General features: G+C 41.7%; 1 protein-coding gene across 3 annotated transcripts in view; it reads left to right on the top strand.

Annotated features, from left to right (window-relative positions):
• LOC124595590 overlaps positions 1-21,531 on the top strand; it is a 477,082-nt gene that overhangs the window by 451,344 nt on the left and 4,207 nt on the right. For all 3 annotated transcript variants that reach the window (XM_047134384.1, XM_047134386.1, XM_047134387.1), the window contains 2 exons: positions 2,675-2,836; positions 19,278-19,439. In XM_047134384.1, the coding sequence (XP_046990340.1) occupies positions 2,675-2,836; positions 19,278-19,439 (324 nt within the window). The remainder of the gene's footprint in view (positions 1-2,674; positions 2,837-19,277; positions 19,440-21,531) is intronic.

Here is a 21,531-nt window from a genome sequence, read left to right as displayed (position 1 = left end):
TAACTAACCTAAGGACATCACACACATCCATGCCCGAGGCATGATTCGAACCTGCGACCGTAGCGGCCGCGCGGTTTCAGACTGTAGCACCTAGAACCGCTTGGCCACACCGGCCGGTTCGGCGGGTCACCCTGGATGATCTCTGCACGTTGGTTCCTGAGGTTTCCCGAAGCACTATTCACAGAATTTTAACGGAAACATTGAACTACCGGAAGGTGTGCGCAAGATGGGTGCCACGCATGCTGACTGAGGACCACCTTGCAGCCGAACAGGGACAACTTTCTGGACCCAATTGTCACTGGTGACGAAACCTGGGCACACCACTTTACACCTGAGACCAGGCAACAATCATGCCAGTGGCGGCATTCTTCTTCGCGAAAGCCGCGGAAATTCAAACAAAGACAGTCTGCCGGTAAAATCATGGCAACCGTTTTTTGGGATCGGAAAAGGGTATTTTTGGTCCACTTTATGCCCACTGGGACCACAATTAACGCTCACAGTTACTGTGAGACCCTGAAAAATCTCAAACGGTCTATTCAGAATCGGAGAAGAGAAATATCGAGCAAGGATGTACACATTCTCCATGACAACGCTCGCCCACACATCGCTCGGCAAACCGTTGCTCTCCTGCAACAGTTTCAGTGGAACACAATCACCCACCCACCCTATAGTCCTGACTTGGCGCCCAGTGACTATCACCTGTTCCCTGGGTTAAAAGGACATTTGGCGAGAAAGTATATTAAAAAATCATATTTCTATTGTTTTCAAAGGTATTTTCTTCATAAATATAAAACTTTCTCTCTCTAAATAATTGTATCGAACGATATTGTGTTCAGTTTTATTTTTACAAAACATGAAAATTTATGTACGGTTTTTTGCACTGAGTAGTATTGGGGCAATACGACTGATGGACGTGGGATAAACACTTTTTTTACCTCTGTTTTTCACAAAAACAGCACAGAATCCGCCATGTTGTCGACTGACGTCTTTATTTACGTCGGGAAAATACCTCTGTGGTCAACACTTACATTTTGTTTACAGGTCCCGCTATGGTCAAAGTTATATTATGCTTACTGTTTCTGTGTGTCTTAAAATATCTGAAATTTTTTAATGTCAGAGTGCTGATAATTCTACGTGGTTATTAAAAAAGTGTATTGGTGAGTGCTTAGGTTATATGGTATTTTATAATAAATAAAAATAATTTAGTACATTTTATGTAGAAGAATTAACATTACTTTCTTTTCTTATTCCTTTTCTTTCTCTCTCACAGTTGTAATGACATTTATAAACAATAAAGACAGGACAACAGATTAACACTATGCAGAACTATTTTATGCACTGGATCGGCTCACATCAGATTACATTTTTTTTTCATGGTTGTGCTTTGTGTGCGGTTATACGACTAAATTCTTGAGATCATTAGACACGTTATGTTGGTAGCTAGTTTAGTTATTTTTGTAAGAAATGCTCATAATAAGCTTGCGTAACAACACTCTAATCACGGCCATGAGATGGGCTCACACTGGGTTATGAGAAAACATAAACCAGTGTGAATCCATCTGGTACATTAAACGGTTCTACTTCACGTAAACCTGTTGTTCTGTCTTTGTTGTTTATAAATATCTTTCCAACTATGAGAGGAAAAGGAAAGAAAAATAGTAATATTAATTCCTCTATACAAAATGTACTACATTATTTTCATTTGTTATATTACACCATATAACATAAACAATCGACCGAGCGAGGTGGCGCAGTGGTTAGACACTGGACTCGCATTCGGGAGGACGACGGTTCAATCCCGCGTCCGGCCATCCTGATTTAGGTTTTCCGTGTTTTCCCTAAATCGCTCCAGGCAAATGCCGGGATGGTTCCTTTCAAAGGGCACGGCCGACTTCCTTCCCGGTCCTTCCCTGATCCGATGAGACCGATGACCTCGCTGTCTGGTCTCCTTCCCCAAAAACAACCAACCAACCAACCATAAACAATCACTAACCCACTTACTTAGCAACCATTAATGTATTCAACACATTCATGTCAAACAGTTTTAATTATTTTTAGTCGTACAGAAACTGTAAGCAAAATACAACTTCAACCATAACATAACCTGTAAGCAAACTGTAATCTTTGACCACAGACGCATTTTAGGATGTAAACAAAGAAGTCAGTCGGCAACATGGCGGATACTGGTGTGTTTTGCGCAAAACAGAAGCAAAGAAAAATCTTTCTGTCACATCCATAAGGGCGGAAATCGGCATAACAACAAGCAGGGCAGAAAGTAAATACACGTAAACAGCAGTACACCGTAAACATGCAACTCACGAATTTTAGTAATTTAACTAAATTATTGTTTTGCACAGGGCGACTGCAGTATTAAATTTGCTGTCTACGTTGTGAGTATGTACTGAATAAACTTCGAATATGTATTATGTTAACTGAGTGAAAGCCCGAAACGCCTATTAGCTTAAATGCAAATACATAACAAAGTAGCTGGTTGCTGTATTTATTAAAATAATATAAACCATATGCACGGAGCTCAGAAGGCAGGAAAATGGATACATTATCGATATATTTTCCACGTCCCTAAAAACAAGCGGAATGCCGTGAAAACAAAAACAGTCATATCGCCACAATTTTTAGTATAGGCGTCGCCAGCAAATGCGGTGGTTGTGTGCAGGTGCACGTGCCAGGAGAGTCGCCCGGTATCGACAGACAGCGAGGAGGCGGTGCGCGCAGCGACCTTCGTGGTGACGCAGCTGAACTTGCTCCTGGGCTCGCACCGCGAGTGCGCCCGGCTGACGCTCGCCGAAGTCCGCGACGCACGGCTGCTGGTGGCCAGGTAGGTAAGAGCCCTGTGTGCGACAGTGAGCGAATACACTTCGCGAAGCTTGACGGAAGTAACCGAATATGATCGATGTTGACTCTCCTAGTGACTCACGAGGAGAACACGGAAGTGCCATAACCCGACTTCCTAGAAATTCTGATCGTGGAACAGGAGCCAAAATAACACGCCTGTCGGCTTATCAGTAGATATTCGACCAAATGGTTTAAATGGCTCTGAGCACTATGGGACTGCTGAGGTCATCAGTCCCCTAGAACTTAGAACTACTTAAACCTAACTAACCTAAAGACATCACCTACATCCATGCCCGAGGCAGGATTCGAACCTGCGACCGTAGCAGTCGCGCGGTTCCAGACTGTAGCGCCTAGAACCGCTCGGCCACCCCGGCCGGCGATATTCTACCATTTCTGAGAAAATGACTGTCAAAGTTTTCGACGTAGTTTAGATGCCTTTTAGTGTGAGAGAAGCTCGCCCCAACTAGTGGCACAATGGCTAGTGTCACAGCTAGTTTTGTGTCCTAAGTCCGAAACACGATAATTGTTTTTATTTATTTTATTTTAATTCTTTCCTTTATCTACCCACGTCCGTAGAAGGTTACTAGACAAATGTTTCTTATCGAGTTAAGGGTAAAAGGGCGTTATCTTAATTGTAAAATTATAGCTAGGTTGGACAATACGTGTTATCTATTCATTATATATGTGTATGGTATTTTCAGGGATCACAATCTTTTTAAATTCTCATATTCTTATATTTTGTTCTTATATCAATTCTTAATTCTTATAATTTATTCTTATTTTACTCTTATGTTTATTCTTCAGGAAAATTTGGTGCCTTCCCTTGGATTATAACAATCACAGAAACATTCGAAACATAGAAATTCCGTACACCACGAGCATTTTGCAAAGACAGATTTGCCACAGCGACATTTCTTCGTATGAATCTCACTCTGGAAAGAAACGTCGTTAACATTAGTTGGTGGTGTTACGTCGTGACGAAACTGTGAGTTCATGTTTCCTTAGCCACCTGATACACTCCCTAACACGTTTTCCTTTAGTCAGAGAGTACTCACTCCCACGACGACGAATGAGGAAACGGCCGACAACGTGCTCCCACATCAAGTGCAAACTGATGATGGGGAACGAACATCGCTCACGCGTGTTTACCAGTGCTCTAGTGGCTACATCTGCTAAGGAGTGATTTCTGAGCAGAATCAGCTCAACAGCTCATGCTAGATGACAATTACTTCGGCTTTAGGAAAGATGAAGGCACCAATGAGGCTTCGTAAACGAGGCTAGGTGTATGATAAATCTAAATACTTTCACTGAATTTGTCGACCTAGGAAATGTGTCTGACAATGAAACATGGAATTAAAGGTTTGAGATTTTCAGAAAAATTGGTGCACGCTGTAATGAAAGACAGATAATATTCAGTACGCACTAGATACGAGGGGGAACAATAAGAGTGGAAGGCCAAGAAAGAAGTGTTCACAATAAAAGAGACATAACGCAAGGACACAGTCTTTCTCCCCTATTGTTCAACCTGTGCTTCGAATAACCAATGGTGGAAGCAGAGGATAGGATATTTGGGTTATAATTCAGAGTTAAAGGACATTAATTATAAGATTTGCTGATGGCATTGCTGCCTTCACTGAAAGGATGGGACAGTTATAGGGCCTGTTAAATGGAATAATCATTCTACACAGTACTGAGTACGGGGTGTAAAGAACTCTGGCTGTGAAGAAACTGGAAAAGAAGAGAATCGGAGTGTTTGTGATTATTGTTACAGTACGATGGTGAAAAATGAGTAGCCTGTTAAAAAATGCAATTAACACAGGAATAAAAATTAATACACTTAGCTTTGCAGGTGATGTAGAATTAATCTCTGAAAATATAGATGACCTGCCAAGAAAGGAGTTTTTTTAAAAAAAGGGGTCTAAAGGTAAATGACGATGAATTAAATTCATGAGATCAGAAAGAAATTACAGGACTAATATAAAGGGGAAATCTTCAGATTGATAATCATGTTTGAAAAAGTAGATGGGTTTAACTGTCTGTAGAATATAGCAAACAACATAGAAATTAGAAACAGAAGCGAGGATCAAAGCGACATCCAGAGCGTCTTCACTCAACTAATTACCGTCATCCATTTTTTTTCGAGGAAGCAAAATAGGGATATACTAACTATAATAAGAGCTGTATTACTATATCGGGTAGAAATTAGGATAAAGGAGAAGTACGGTATACAGGAGAATGATAAAGGTGTTTGGAAATAAAATCCTGTGAAAGAAATTTGGACCAGTTTCTGAGGGAGGAGAATGGCGTAGAAGGAAAATTAGGGAGCTTAGGAAAATGTCTTATGAATAAGACAGGGAGGTTGAGATGTGGCGGCCATGTCTGTAGAAGAGAAGAGGATGCTAGATTGAGAGAAGTACGAGAGCATAAGCTGATGGACGAAGATCTTATGGGAGACTGAAAATAAGGTGCAGAGACCAGGTGGCCGAGAATCTTCAGACGCTTGGAGCAAGGGAAAAAGATGACAAGGACCAGACAACAGAGAACAACATTCATGGTTGAAATGAGAACTGTAGAGGGTAAAAATCGTAGGGGAAGACTGATGAAAAAGAAGCTGCAGTTCGTCAGGAATAGAAATCTCAAACAAACATGTTTCATGGCTTTTTACGAGTAATTATGACGTCTTGAATTTTGGCGTTCGAGTAGATGTGGCCTAAAGATAACTTCTGCATCGTCTTCTGCACTCACAGAGCGAATAATGCTCAGTTTCGAAACTGAATGTCACTTGATTGATTCTACACATATTTCTCTAAACTCACTTTGCGAATTGTTTTCGTTTCAGAACGCAACTGAATCACTCGTCAAAGTTGTATAAGAAACGTGCCCTAAAACAAGGTCCCTTTTCTCTGAGGTTCTGTATTGTCACTATATTGGAGGAAATCTTGGTTTCAGAGTTAGTTTATCTTCCATTGGCCAATTACTCTCTGCGCTATAAGCAGTCCTCAAATGGTCCGTGAATTTTAACGTCAACGAGCTACATGGCAATGTTTTGATGTCTGGGTGTACATAAAGAGCATCACGGCTGCGTGGGCAGAGGATGGCACTATGGGACTTAACTTCTGAGGTCATCAGTCCCCTAGAACTTAGAACTACTTAAACCTAACTAACCTAAGGACATCACACACATCCACGCCCGAGGTAGGATTCGAACCTGCGACCGTAGCGGCCGCGCGGCTCCAGACTGTAGCGCCTAGAACCACTCGGCTACCTAGGCCGGCGACAGAGGATGTCTTGTGTGCATTGACAGATACAATTAAAGAAAGATAGTGCCTGTACAACGCCGAATGTGCAAATTACTATAACGAACATTATTACGCAGATGCGCTCTGTCATCAGTCTTCGAATTAAAGGGGGGCGGGGGGGGGGGGGAGGAGGATGAGGGGATTTCCCCCTCTCATTAAATAGTTCCCCGGCCTCTCAAAGAAGAATTTCTTCCCTGCCAGGGAAGTATTTTTTTCTTTTTACTGTGAGTATTACTACTGCTCTTTGAAAATAGAAGACGCAGAATACGTTCGACGGGGGTTGTACGCGGTACGAGAGCGAGATGTAAGCAAAAGAATCCATATTGCTAATACAAAGTAAGCTAAACGGTAAACAATTCTCAGGTTCATTAAATGGCTTGGTATTTAGGGTCACATTTCCAGCAGTTCTGCGCCAGCCATTACGACTGTACCTTGCATTTCAATTTCTTGAAACAGTTAGTGTTCTATTCCTGGTCAGCGTGGTTCAATTTGTGACGATAAAGCGTAAAGTTACGGAAAGTAATGACAGTGATTTATTCCAGTTCGAATCTCAGGCTTCAACTTCAAGGAATATTAATACTACAGCTTCTTAGTAAAAAACTGCAACATTGGAACTGATATCTGTTACTGAAAATAACAAGTGTATTACACTAATCGGGGGATGTGTCAACAAAACCGGATTTCAAAAACGGAAAGGAAATCGCCTCTGGCTTTTATCAAACAGTTCTAGGAAATACAAAATCACGGTGCTCTTAAAGACAGTAAAACGCACATTGAGCTAACTTTTACTGAAGGATTCAATGCAAACAACAGCGAAAAGCTAAATGATAAAATTAGTGAGCATGGTAGGAGCAAATTTCACTTAAAGAGCGAATCTATTTTGAATGATAGGAAAAAGGAAGTAATCGAAAAATCTTTCTCTGAAGGTTGCAGAAAGTGGGAAGAAAAGAATGTAGAGACATTACAAGCGACCGCGTGCGGTTTTAGAACAGCGTATCTCATATGTATAGAATACGACCCGTTCTTACTTTTTAAAACTCACGTGTTTTGGAGGCACTGAATTGTTTCGATATAGGGGACATTATAACTGTCCCTTTCAGTCCGAGAGGAAGAATAAAATGGGCCAAAGGACAAATATTGGTAGTTATTGTGATTTTGAGACTGAAATGTGTCGAACCGTTGTCTGCTGCCTGAATAATTCGCTACCGCGTGAAAAATAATTATTGCAGGCGTGTCAAATTGATCGCGCCAAGTTATCGGACTTTGTAGAGAATTAATAACTGCAGGCTCTGAAAAAGTTTGTTACCGTCAGTAGAGATCTCCATGAGATGTAAAAAACGGCTGCTAATTGTTCGTCGGCAAACTGTTTTTCCGGAAAACATTACAAGTACTTACAAAAACTCAACGCCTGTTCTGTTAACTGGGAAAATAATGATTATTATTATTTAAAATAAACACAAATTTTCATGTTGACACATTATTAACGAGAATTACTATTGCTTACATATTGAATGGCCAAGGCAGGAGAGAGAGAAGTGTCTGTCTCTAAAGAACGAGGGAGTGTGTGTCTCTTAAAAACAAGTGACGAACAACTTAAAAAATTCTGAGCATTTGGTTCATTTTCATTGCAATCACTGATATGCACTAAGTCTGCCTTCTCTGTCCTTGAAAAGTCATTAGATTACACAAGCTGCTGAAGTCGAATATTCAGCTACTTAAACATTCAAGGATCATTCGAACCTTCAGACAGAGTGATTGAATTGTTCACAAATTTCAAGTACCAGCTTCAAGGATTAATGGACAGCACAACTGCAAGGTTTTTCGTTGGTGGTGATAATTTATCCTTGAAACAGTATGACATTTTAAATAAAATGTGGTGGCCACAGGAAGAAAATAAGTTGATGTTATTTGGTGATGCCAAAATCGACTCCTACCTGTAAAACCATGAAATTAGTGCCTTCAACCAGTGACAGTTCTGTTGTTGTAAAATTAATTAAGGAAATGTGCCTGTTCAAGCAAGTGGAAAAGGAAAATTTAATTCGTAAAAATTTATGGGATCTGATGCAAAGGATACAAATAAAACCAGTATTTTCCTCTGAGTGTGAAAGGGGGTTTAGTATAGTGAATAATACTTACTAAGCTCCAGAGTGGAGTGTAAACAAAAACACTGGCTTCTGTTATGTTTGTGATTATTAATGAATCGTGTTTAAACGGTTTCCCTACTGAAAGGCTTGCAGCAAAGTGGATAAGAGCTGTACACCACTCCGCAATAGATGCCTTGTGAGGGAGAGAGTCTACAGAAATATCGTTACATCAAAGCAAAATGTTTACGTAAATTAAGTGAGTGGATTGTTCTTAATATTTCCATCTAATAGAATGATCACTTCTTCAGCGTTCCTATATATCCATCTCAATGGTACTACTATTATGTTGTATGTAAATAACACACCAGTACTGCTACTAGTACTGGTGTTACTATTGTTATCGCTATAACACAAATATTGATTCTTAAGCTTACCCCTGTAATGAACCAATCTTATATGCTACGCAATGTTCTCATGTTGTAGCTTTGATTTCCTGGGTTAAAGGTAGGTTACATTACATTAAATTCAAAACAAGTACTTACCTTTACAAGATAGCTTCAGCGTCTAGCGATCTACTACTACTGCGCAGTATTCTATATAATGAAATCCTGGGTGTTACTATTTACTTCGTCTGAAGAATTAACAATTTCAGTTCACAATCGGTGTTTGTTCGGCACTTCACATCATTACTGAAAACAAATTTTTAAGTAAACAATGTAGAAGATATATCATTTTCACGTTGTGTTTAAAGAACTTAATGAGAAACTGAGTGATAGCAACCCGAGAGTAATTCGGACTAATCTCATGAAGTCCAGTACCAAACTCTTACGCACTTTGCCTCAAAAAATTGTATACACGAGTGTATATAGTGTAACCTCCCCGCACGAATTTTAAAAGGTCAATATTAGTGAAATTGTAACCTCCCAGCAAGAATATGAAGACAATGATAATGAAATTGAGCCAAAATGTTATCTTCCCACAAAACTGCATAATAAAATGAACCAAGCGTAACCTCCTTGTAAAATTAAAGAATAATAATGGCGCAAATGTAAACTCCCCACAGTAATAAAACTCAATGATAATAAAAATGTGCAAAAATGTTAAGTCCCCACAAAATTAACGTTAATATGAACCTGATAAATTTTGTAAGGGCAGCTGCGCTGACCCTCAGCCCTGTGCAATAATTAAACCTGAACACAAAAACCAAAATTCTTACCTCAGTAAAACTGCATCTATATCTGCTCTTATTTTTCGGCACAGCTCCGTGCAATGCTGGCCCGTATTTAATTTTGATTCTTGGAGGGAATGCATAGGAAATATTATTTAACTTGAAATGAATCTTTTGTTTAAAACAGTTACTATAAAAGAAAATTATTATTGGGTCAATTCTTGAACAAATTAATTACAATTAACATGTGTTATTAGCTGAGCGCAATACTGCTTCATTACCTTCGGTAACAATATACCTCGTCCAGAACTGTGACCAGAGACCCATGTCGACGCCCGCCGACTCCTCACACACAACTACCGACTCCACTGAGTCCAACTCGTAACTGCAACTCGCGACTCCCTACACGCAACTGAACTCTCGCGCAGTCATGCGCAGACTAGCAACGATAAATAACTCTCTGGTCAGAGATTCTGTCATGCCTCGCCATCGCTGTTAATGAATACACTGAATACATACGTGTTTCAATATATTATGAACATATGTTTCAGAACCTTCAAGAACAGGTAGTAAATCCAAGTAGCATGAATACAGTTTTGGTTATTGAAACTGTTTCCAGTTTTATTATATACTACTTTCTGAAAATAAATATTTAAGTGAAAATTTACAGGCCTAATAATTAATAATGAAGGTTACAAATTTTGAATGTTTTAAAAATGGAAACTTCCTGTTATTTTTATAAAATAGATTCCATTATCGATAGTAAACTTAACAAAATCATAAATGGAGACAGATATTCTGTTTCATACAACACTGAAGAATGAAAATTATTGCATCGAATGTAGACTTCTTCTCAGATAATATACTTTTAATATACTGAGTGCTAATTTTCTTGGTGTAAGAGTGATACCAGATAACATATCGATATATAAAACACAAAAATATATCTACGGGAAAATTGTGTCTGACAATAAGAAACCTATGAACATTCACAGGTAAGAACTATATAATTTACGTATGAAAATCAACTCGAGTTTAGCTAAAATTTAGGTGGTATCTAACAGTTCAGTAATCGAGCAGGGGTTCCTGTAGGACTAGATTCATTGTACTTTCTCGCCAGAAAGTCTGATTTGAACATTGTGTGTCATGCGTTTCAACAGTTGAAGCCTACACTTAGTAGAACGCCTAACAGCTACAGTCAGCAAATCAATTGTATTAACAGGTTAGGCGAGTACGAACGATAATTCTACAACTGAGTGGCTTCTGACTATAGTGCCAAATTAAACAATCAGCACATTAACAAGTGAGATGGCCACCTATAACGATGTAGTGCACAGATCATCAGGCATCAGCAAACAAAGCGGCCGCCCCTTCAGAAAAAAAGGGGCGAACTCTCCCAGTGCTAAGAACGGCAATGAGTTTCTGCACGGGTCACAACGTATTTTGCACAAGCGCTAGCAGATGCTTGCAACTAGAGCGCCGTACGGTAGCATGTGATCATGTCGTGGTAGAAATACCGTATGAAGAAGCCGGATCACTTCTCCGCTTTCGACAGCACGGTAAAGACGTCATCAGCACTGTACGTTGAATGCCACGTTCTGTGTGAAGGTGGCTTTACGCGTACGAGTCTGCCTTCCACGTTTAGGAGTGTCTTGTGACATGAAATTCCATGTCATGATGTCACAGAACTTGTCCAGCTCGCCCCACGTACACATGCGAGGACGACCTGAAGCCGCCGGCACACTGGACGAGCTAGCCAACGTTGACGTGACTTCACTTCCTGCTGTTTCACGCTGAGGAGGCATTTCGTCACGTGAAATACAAAATACGTTCTGCGATATTTCGGCAACGTACCACGTAAACCAGTAGGAAGCAAGAACGTTTCCTACGTCACAGCAGAAAGCCGAGGGGACCGTACGTACTTGCCCTCACCGATTTGATTCATATTGATGAGGTATGTAGAGCATGGCTAGGACTTCAAAATACACACATTAAAAAAAGTTTTGCATCACCTCGGTTCCGAGAGTTCCGGAATCTGTACAGAAAACTGGAATAGAGATCAACATAAACATCATGTCCGCCTTTTTTTATTACGTATGAAAATCACACATTGCATTTTGTACAACCATACAGCGAGACCTTCAGAAGTGGTGGTCCAGATTGCTGTACACACCGGTACCTCTAATACCTAGCAGCACGTCCTCTTGCATTGATGCATGCTTGTATTCGTCGTGGCATACTATCCACAAGTTCATCAAGGCACTGTTGTCCACTTTGTCCCACTCCTCAACGGCGATTCGGCGTAGATCCGTCAGGAGTGGTTGGTGGGCCACGTCGTCCATAAACAGTCCTTTTCAATCTATCCCAGGCATGTCGAGAGGGTTCTTGTCTGGAGAACATGCTGGCCACTCTAATCGAGCGATGTCGTGATCCTGAAGGATAACTCACAAGATGTGCAAGATGGGGGAGCGAATTATCGTCCATGAAGACGAATGCCTCGCCAATATGTTGCCGATATGGTTGCACTATCGGTAGGAGGATGGCCTTCACGTATCGTACAGCCGTTACGGTGCCTTCCATGACCACCAGCGGCGTATGTCGGCCCCACAAACTGCCACCCCAAAACAGCGTTTTGTTGCACTCGCTGGACATAGTGTTTAAGGCGTTGAGACTGACCGGGTTGCCTCCAAACACCTCTCCGACGATTGTGTGGTTGAAGGCATATGCGACACTGATCGGTGAAGAGAACGTGATGCCAATCCTGAGCGGTCCATTCGACATGTTCTTGGACCCATCTGTACCGCGCTGCATGGTGTCGTGTTTGCAAAGATAGACCTCGTCATGAACGTCGGGAGTGAAATTGTGCATCATGCAGCGTATTGCGCACAGTTTGAGTCGTAACACGACGTCCTGTTGCTGCACGAAAAGCATTACTCAACATGGTGGCGCTACTGTCAGGGGTCCTCCGAGCCATAATCGGTACGTAGCGGTCATCCACTGCAGTAGTAGCCCTTGGGCGTCCTGAGCGAGTTTGGTAAAAAATTTGTGGTAAGGTCTTATGGGACCAAACTGCTAAGGTCATCGGTCCCTAAGCCTACATACTACTTAATCTAACTTAAACTAACTTACGCTATGGACAACACACACACCCATGCCAGAGAGAGGACTCGAACCTCGAACGGGGGGAGCCACACGGACCGTGACAAGGCGCCCTAGACCGCGCGGCAACGTGGCATGTCATCGACAATTCCTGTCTCTCTGTATCTCCTGCGTGTCCGAACAACATCGCCTTGGTTCATTCCGAGGCTCCTGGACAATTCCCTTGTTGAGAGCCCTTCCTGGCACAAAGTAACAATGCGGACGCTATCGAACCGCGGTATGGAGCGTCTTGTCATGGTAGAACTACAGACAACACGAGGCGTGTACCTCCTTCCGGATGGAATGACTGGAACTGATCGGCTGTCGGACCCCTTCCGTCTAATTGGCGCTGCTCATGCATGGTTGTTTACATCTTTGGGAGGTTTAGTGACATATATGAACAGTCAAAGGGACTGTGTCTGTGATACAATATTCACAGTCAACGTCTGTCTTCAGGAGTACTGGGAACCGGGGTGATGCAAAACTTTTTTTGGTGTGTGTATGTAAAACGGAGGGCGAAAGTCTCAACCATTTTGGAGAGAATCGAGTTTGAAAGTTTTAGGCAGAGATATACGCTAATGGGAGATCGCCGGCAGCCGAGGAGTCCACAGGCGACAGAGTAAGCGCTTAGTTCCATAAGATACAGAACTGTGGATTGAATCTCGCTCTTGCTTATTATCTTCAACTTGAAAATTCGTGTTTTTCTTGAACGGTTTGGGAGTAGTTTCTCATTATAATCGCATTCCTGCAGGTAGGTTTCATCAAACCATGAGCCCATTTTCCCGGTGTAGGTACGGGTGAATACCACTCACCGTATGAACCAATTTTTCCGGTTATCTTGCAGTTGGTTTTGACCCACCAGGGAGGTAGAAAGGGAACAGTGTTTACAAACTCGAAGAGTACTTCATTCATATGTTAGCCTCCGAGGTAGTTACACGTCTATACTCCGAGACGTCTGATTTTACGAGTAAATGTATTGATGTGCCTGGTACTTCGACAGCAAAAGAACGGGAACCTGAGTATGAAGCCGAATCGCTTTACAGTGAAATTTCAAAAGTACGACTTTAATTGGCATTTGCGTACAGTGAACAGTTCCTTCTCCAAAACAAGGTGGAAGAGGCATGAACAACTGATCGGTGGACGTATGGGCGTTTCATAGAAACTCGAGAATGTAATCAGCAGGTGACGACGAGATACCTACAGCAATGGGCTCTTGCTGCTGCTGAAGAATTCCCTGATTTAAATTTTCGAACTTATGTCTCGTGTGTCGTGCTCTTCAAGCGGAGACATCGGATTCGCCAGGGAAAAATCGCCAGATTTGTATCCGAGAGGGAAAGCGCTTTACTGCAGCAATTTCCGAATGCAGACTCGAGCCCTCATACCAGAATACGACAAGGATTTTGTTACTAACAACGATCAGACAAGTATTACACATAAAAGTACCTGATTCATTTACATCAATAGCAATACTGTTCATGCAGACCATACGATACTAATTTGTGAATGTTTGTTCTAGGATACCAATACCAATCGACTTACGACCGAACTCTCGCCGACCGCGGAACAAAGAAGTTTGTTGTGCAGGGAAAGGATATGCATAGAACGACACATTTGTACACTGCAGCCGGCCGGAGTGGCCGTGCGGTTAAAGGCGCTGCAGTCTGGAACCGCAAGACCGCTACGGTCGCAGGTTCGAATCCTGTCTCGGGCATGGATGTTTGTGATGTCCTTAGGTTAGTTAGGTTTAACTAGTTCTAAGTTCTAGGGGATTAATGACCTCAGCAGTTGAGTCCCATAGTGCTCAGAGCCATTTGAACCAGCCATTTTGTACACTGCACAATAGGCTGTCATCTTATCCGGAAAATTATTACCAACGGTTTTCGTTTGCCTGCAAGAGACCACAGGCTCATTTAGACCAAGGGTGCAAAAACCAGCTTATGAGTACGCACGCAGATACAAAGCCCAGCAAACTCGCAACAGCACTGTACAGGGAATTCCTAATTGACGTCTAAGTACATGAGAGAAGGAAAATTTCTCCTTCTGCTCGATTCGTGGAGAGGGCAAACGAACCTGGTTTTGAAGGTGAAATTTTTCGAGATAGAGAGGGCCTGCAGTGCAGTATTGAAGTAATTCTTCCAAAATTTACTCCTTTGGTCATCCCTGCGGCGTTTATTTTTACAGGCGGGTGAAAAACATCGTAAAGAGACTACAAAATTGCTCGTACTTAATCGATAACGACAGAGATATAGCTTCAAGACAAGAATGCATGAAAATTCAATCAATCGTACACCATCAGTTGTTTGCACCAATGTTCGGTCCGAGAACCGTTTATAAACGTAAACCAAGTTTGTTTCCCAATAGAAACATCGAATAAACCATGCTCATGCAAAAACTCGGGATTCATTACGCGTGCTGTATGCCATTATAATTACTGTTTTATACGTTTCTACGATCATTATCTTCCTGATTCGCGCAGTGCTCCATACGTGTCACAAATGTAGGCACAGTAACGTTAGTAAGAAAGACTACTGATTTGATTCAAAATGGTCGTGCATTCTTTTTTATTTCCAGAGTCCTTACAAAATGTTTATTTTTCCTGTTTTTCAGAATAAATATTACGCTAATAAATATTCATAATTTGGAACGTCATAATAAATCTGTTGTTAGAGTTAAGTGGGAATTTAAAAAAATTAAAAAAGCACCATCAGAGAAATTCAATCCACAGACTTTGTGCTTCTGAAACCAAACACTTAATCACTTCGCTACGGACTCATTATCTATTAGCTGCCACACAGTAGTATATATCTGAATGCCTGAAACTTCCAGACTCGATTTTCTCGAAAACAGTTCAGAGTTGCGCCTTCCTCTTTACCTAAGCTGAAGTCCTAGCCATGCTCTACACATCCTGTTTGTATGAATCAAATCGGTGAGGACAAGTACGTACGTCCCCTTGTCAGAAGAAGCCCATATTCGTGGTTTTTATATTATATGTTACGTCCTATGAATAGTGGTTAGATGGTGGTTAGTGGTTAACGTCTCGTCGACAACGAGGTCATTAGAGACGGAGCGCAAGCTCGGGTTAGGGAAGGAAATCGGCCGTGCCCTTTCAAAGGAACCATCCCGGCATTTGCCTGAAACGATTTAGGGAAATCACGGAAAACCTAAATCAGGATGGCTGGAGACGGGATTGAACCGTCGTCCTCCCGAATGCGAGTCCAGTGTGCTAATGAATGTATACTGTTTCTAAGCACCAGTACATTGAATGTCTCGAGAACAAACGTACTGCTACGATTTGTTACAATAAAATGACAGAAAACGTCATATTGATGGTTAAAGAGTTCTCGTGTTTCGTTATTTGCGTTAGAAGTCGCATGTTTGAGAGTAATACGATTTAAGGCAACGACCCAGTGAAGATTCAGGAGAACCTGTGATTATTATTATAAATTGTTATAGTTAAACGTCAGTTAATAATATTCCCGTGATTGAAGCCTTTAGACTTTAACATTAAATACAAGGCCAGCAGAATCAAAGTCACAGGCACTCGGTTTACCTGGGGCTCCCAAAACTGGTTTTCGTAAACCGATTTCCCAATACCGCTTTTGGGTGGTCGTGTGGACACTTCAAAACCTATTCTGGAAATCTGCTTCTAGTCGCAGGTTTTCCATGTCCCCAATTGATTTTCGCTCCCATGCAAATGCAACCGATTTTGAAACGTACTTGGGTTGTCAAGTTACGTCTTGTTTTTCGGAATATTCGGTTAATATGTATTTATTGTGCACTGAAGGAGAAGCAGAAATATGAGACTGGGCGTGAAGCTGCCTACCTGTAATATTTAAGTGAAGAGAAATAACGACTGTGTTGACTGAATCAGAAACTGGATCGGCTGTTTCCCAGACGCCACATTTAACTGAACTATCAAATCCGCTTCAGACTTTAACGTGTAAACACGACAGCAAAAACGGTGTCCGAAATTCGGTTTTCGTCTTTTGGAAGATGAGTTACAGTATAGTTGGTTGATGCGCCACGTTACTGAACAGAGGCAGAGTTGGTAGAGGGTTCGCGCCCTGATGAACATCATTTTTTTTCCACCTTCACGTTTTCTAAAAGGTTGTGGGAAATATCCTGTGAAATAAAGAGAAATAATGTCCTTTATATTTGACGTTATGTTAGTGTAAGTGCGCTCTCTGTCAGGAGAGAGTTTGTTCGATGTGATGAATTTTTATAAGCTTGCAATTTTAAACACGGCTGACAGCAGCAACCGTAAATAAATTTCAATTTATGAAATATACAGCCAACCGGTTGCGTAAGTTTGCTATAAAACCTTGACCGGGTTTCGGTACCGCTAAGGATATCTTCTTCAGAAGGAAATGGCATAAATTGTATACATACAAGGAGCTAAGGAGCTCAAATCAAACAGTAGAAAATATAGGATAAATTCTCCACGGAAACAGTAAAAATTGTTACATATGTACAGTTTGTTAACCCTTCTAGACCCTGTTACATTAACTTTCGCTGTGTCTTAGCTGCAACAGAAATATTTTTTCCTAATGAGAACCTGAGCTACACATGTTTGAATGTTCAACCTTTTCATTAAGTGCAACAGCTGCCAACTGTTTGGCATCATCATGAAGATATCAGCAGGTCAGTGTGACAGTGCACAAACAGCTCGTGGCCTCCAGAATACATGGACGTGTTTGTTTCGCTACATTCCACTATATAACTGAATATTGTTACTGTCATTTTGCATGCTAATTATTGAACGTTATTTTACTATTTATTACAGTAGCGAATATTTCGTAATTATTTCTCTAGTCCGTAAAATGAAGCCAAGTGTGTAAAGTATCATAAATTTAGACAACGTTGTCTGTGGAGTGCAGCGATCTGGTGCTAACTTTGATTACAACAGTCGAGATCGCAATAACATTTGGATTACCATTTTCGGCTCATGTTAAAGCTATCTTCAGATTTTTTAGGCCGCCCATACTTGGTGCTGGCGGCTCCTTGGCTCTTCACGTGATACCGCGATCGTACCGCCAGCACTACCCATAGGCGGACCAGAAAATCTGAGGATAGCTTTAACATGAGCCGAAAATTTTAATCCAAATGTTATCCGATCTCGACTATTGTTGTAATCGAAGTGCACAAAGTACGTTTTGAAAACGGGTGCATATATTTGTATGAATCTTGCACGATTTTGTGGTCTTCAGTCCAGACACTGGTTTGCTGCAGCTCTCCATGCTACTTTGTGCTGTGCAAGCCTCTTCATCTCCGAATAACTACTGCAGCCTACATCCTTCTGAATCTGCTTACTGTATTCATCTGTTGGTTTCCCTATACGATTTTTACCCTCCACGCTTACCTCCATTACTAAATAAATGATCCCTTGATGGCTCAGAACGTGTTCTACCAATCAATCACTTCTTCTAGTCGAGTTGTGCCACAAATTCTACATCTCCCCAAGTCTGTAGAATACCTCCTCATTAGTTACATGATCTACTTATCTAATCTTCAGCATTCTTCTGTAGCACTGCATTTCAAAAGCTTCGGTTCTCTTCTTGTCTCCACTGTTTATCCTCCATGTTTCACTTCCATACATGGCTACACTCCATATAAATACTTTCAGAAACGACTTCCTGACACTTAAATCTATACTCGATGTTAACGAATTTCTCTTGTTCAGTAAGGCTTTCCTTGCCATAGCCAGTCTACATTCTATATCCTCTCTAGTTCGACGAGCATCAGTTATTTTTCTCTCCAAACAACAAAACACATTTACTACTTTAAGTATCTCACTTCCTAATCTCATTCCCTCAGCTTCACATGGTTTATTTGACTACATTCCATTATTCTCGATTCGGTTTTGTTGATGTTCATCTTACATCCACCTTTCAAGGCATTGTCCATTCCGTTCAGATTTCTTCGGGATCTTTTACTGTCTCTGACAGAATTACAATGTCAGTGGCACGCCTCAAAGCTTTTATTTCTTCTCCACGGATTTTAATTCGTACTCCAAATCTTCTTTTGTTTTCTTTACTGCTTGCTCAATATACAGATTGAATAAAATTGGGGATAGGCTACAACCCTGTCTCACTCCTTTCTCAACCACTACTTCCAGTTTACCCTCTCGAGTCTTATAATTACCATCTGGTTACTGTAGAAAATGTAAAAAGCCTTTAGCTCCCTGAATTTTTCACCTGCCACCTTGAGAATTTTAAAGAGAATTCCAGTCAACATTGTCAAAAGCTTGAATCTTGCATCTAAAATCATTAGAAAATCAACTAAAAGCATTACCTCGCAAAAGAAATTTTCCGTCCTCCAGAAGAAGTTCGGGTCTGATTGGGCAGACTGAGTGGACATGTATCTTTCATTTTTCTCTTTTTATACGTTCACGGGTATAAGTTTTTATTTATGTATCTCACAGACGGAACAGCATGACTAGTATATGTTCAAGAAGGGAAATGTGCGTTTTAATAGAGCTAATATAGAAATTCCATGCGCGGCAATTTTTGTGAACAAATGGTGTTGTTTACGAGACAAATAAAGCCGATAACTGCCGCTGGAGAGCGCTGAAAGTGCAATAGCACGTTAACCTGGTCGTGGCGTGTGCTGACGGCGCTGCGTCTCGTGACGTTGGATATCCCATCTGCGTACACGTCGACGTTAGCTGCCTCGTCCCGTGTGCCGACGACTTTACTGCTCGCTGAAGCGCACGCTGTGAAGCGCCGTGTGTTGCAGGAAGTCGCAGCTGGACGGCGCAGACGGCGCGCACGCCGCCCCGGTGGACGTGCTGGTGACGCTGCGCACCAGTCCGGGCGACGCCGTGTTCGAGGCGACGGTGCGCCGCCGCCCGCACGAGGGGGACATGGCGCTCGCCGGCGTCGTCAGCCGCCTCAACCAGTGAGTCGTCTCTCTCCCTACTTGGCGCCTCTGACGATTTCTAACGGTACCGCTTGCCCGTTCCTACAGCCGGTTTTACACCATCAAATTTCTTTGTCTAATAGCTTTGTCGAATATCTTTGTCAAAGAAATTTGATGGTATAATAGGGAACTTTGTCAAATCTCGTCAAATATTTGATCAAATCTAGGACCCCGCCGTAGATTTGATCAAAGAAGTCGCTTGCCTTCTGTTCACTGCAATGTGACATGTTACAACGTGGAGTGCTGGCATCGCTGTAGCGTTCTGTCATCTGTAGTGTTTTTATAAATATTGCCAGTAAATACAATTTGTGTGTACCGACAACTACAAAATTAATGAAGATGTATGAAGCCGATGAGGCGCTTTACAACGTGAGGCACCCTGAATACAAAACTAGATTAAGAAGATTGGAGATGGGACCTAACCTAGCTGTCTCCTGTAGCAAGGAATCAGTGTGTTACAGTGAACCTCGCTTCTGCAGATATAGCCGTTCTTAAGTGAGTATTGTGCTCTGTGATATGAGAATACACTTCACTGGGCACATACAGAAATGTATGCTCATCCATTCTTAACTAACTGATGTAAGACTTGACGTCCTTCACTAGAAGCTCACGTAACAAGTTTTGTTGAATGCTTTTATTGTGTCGTCATAAAATCCACGGCTTTACCCAGATACGTTTCCTTTTTCTCCCCCCGCTTCTTATCCGCATGTGCCCACTGTGCAATTGTGGTACATGCAACTGCTGCGGTTAATAACAAGTTGTTGTTGTCAGCCATCTTGAACTTTGACGAAAACTATGAGCCCGCATCTCGTGGTCGTGCGGTAGCGTTCTCGCTTCCCACGCCCGGGTTCCCGGGTTCGATTCCCGGCGGGGTCAGGGATTTTCTCTGCCTCGTGATGGCTGGGTGTTGTGTGATGTCCTTAGGTTTAAGTAGTTCTAAGTTCTAGGGGACTTATGACCATAGATGTTAAGTCCCATAGTGCTCAGAGCAATTTGAACCATTTTTTGAAAACTATGATGACAGTGTAATACCCCCTTTAAGTGTCACGTTAAAGATCTTTGTCAAATGTATATGACGATTATTTGATCACATCCTTGATCAAATCTCTGACAAAGAAATTTGATAGTGCGTTTAAAATTAGTTGCGCCTTTTGTCGCTTGGATCGCCGCAGGGGCATGACACCGTTGCCTAGATAACACCAATGGCGAGTCGGCTTTCCCTACCACGCCGCCAGCAGTTCGGTTGGTAAAGCGCCACTGTTGCCTCGCCGTGGATAAACAGTGCCATGTGTCGCGCATTAGAGGCACCTCCGTTCATTAGCTCTCATTGTGAAGATATATTTTCTGGCGTTGAAGTGTTCTACAGTCACCAGGTATTGGGAACGAGTGTTGCGTGTTGGCACTGCACGAATAAAAACAGTGCAGCACAAGTGAGCACGAGATTCGCAGTGGAAGTGGTCACCTAAGATCACTTTCACCGGCTTTGAGGATAATGTTCTGTTGCAAAATATTCCTCCGAATTAGACAGTAGTAAATCACAGTGCGCATTACTTCTCTGTTGTGATGGATAAAAATCCTATATTGCAGTGAAGGAAAGCGGCTGTTTTTCTCTGGGTAGAAGAAATGTTCGAGTCGATAAAGCAGAACTTAATTTGTGTAAGGTGAAGTTAAGAGGAGGTTTACTACCTTTGGCCCGAAAAAAGCATGTTCCTTGAATTGTTTTCTCGGGATGTGTTATAGATAATAATGCCAAATTTGGTCAAACTTTTTATTGATATTTCCTCTACAAACTGGAATTTTTTCGACTGGAAATGTCGAAGAGCAAAGGCGGAACGATACAAAATTTCGATGTAGACCTCCACGCGCGGTGTGTCACAGGTCAACCAGCTCGTCTGAAATCAAAATTGAATTGACGTTAGCGAAGTATACAAGATTCTTTAGGAGCTGTACCTCGCTTTAGTTATTTGGACCATAGGAAACAAAATGGCTGCCATTTGAAAAAAGACAGGGTTTTCTCCATCGATTTTTCGACTTCGTCGACCAAGTAAAAATATTTGTAGTTGATGGATCG

This window comes from Schistocerca americana, chromosome 2 (assembly GCF_021461395.2).
Source record: "Schistocerca americana isolate TAMUIC-IGC-003095 chromosome 2, iqSchAmer2.1, whole genome shotgun sequence".
NCBI classification, from domain to species: domain Eukaryota; kingdom Metazoa; phylum Arthropoda; class Insecta; order Orthoptera; family Acrididae; genus Schistocerca; species Schistocerca americana.
This window is presented reverse-complemented; position numbering and strand designations above follow the sequence as displayed.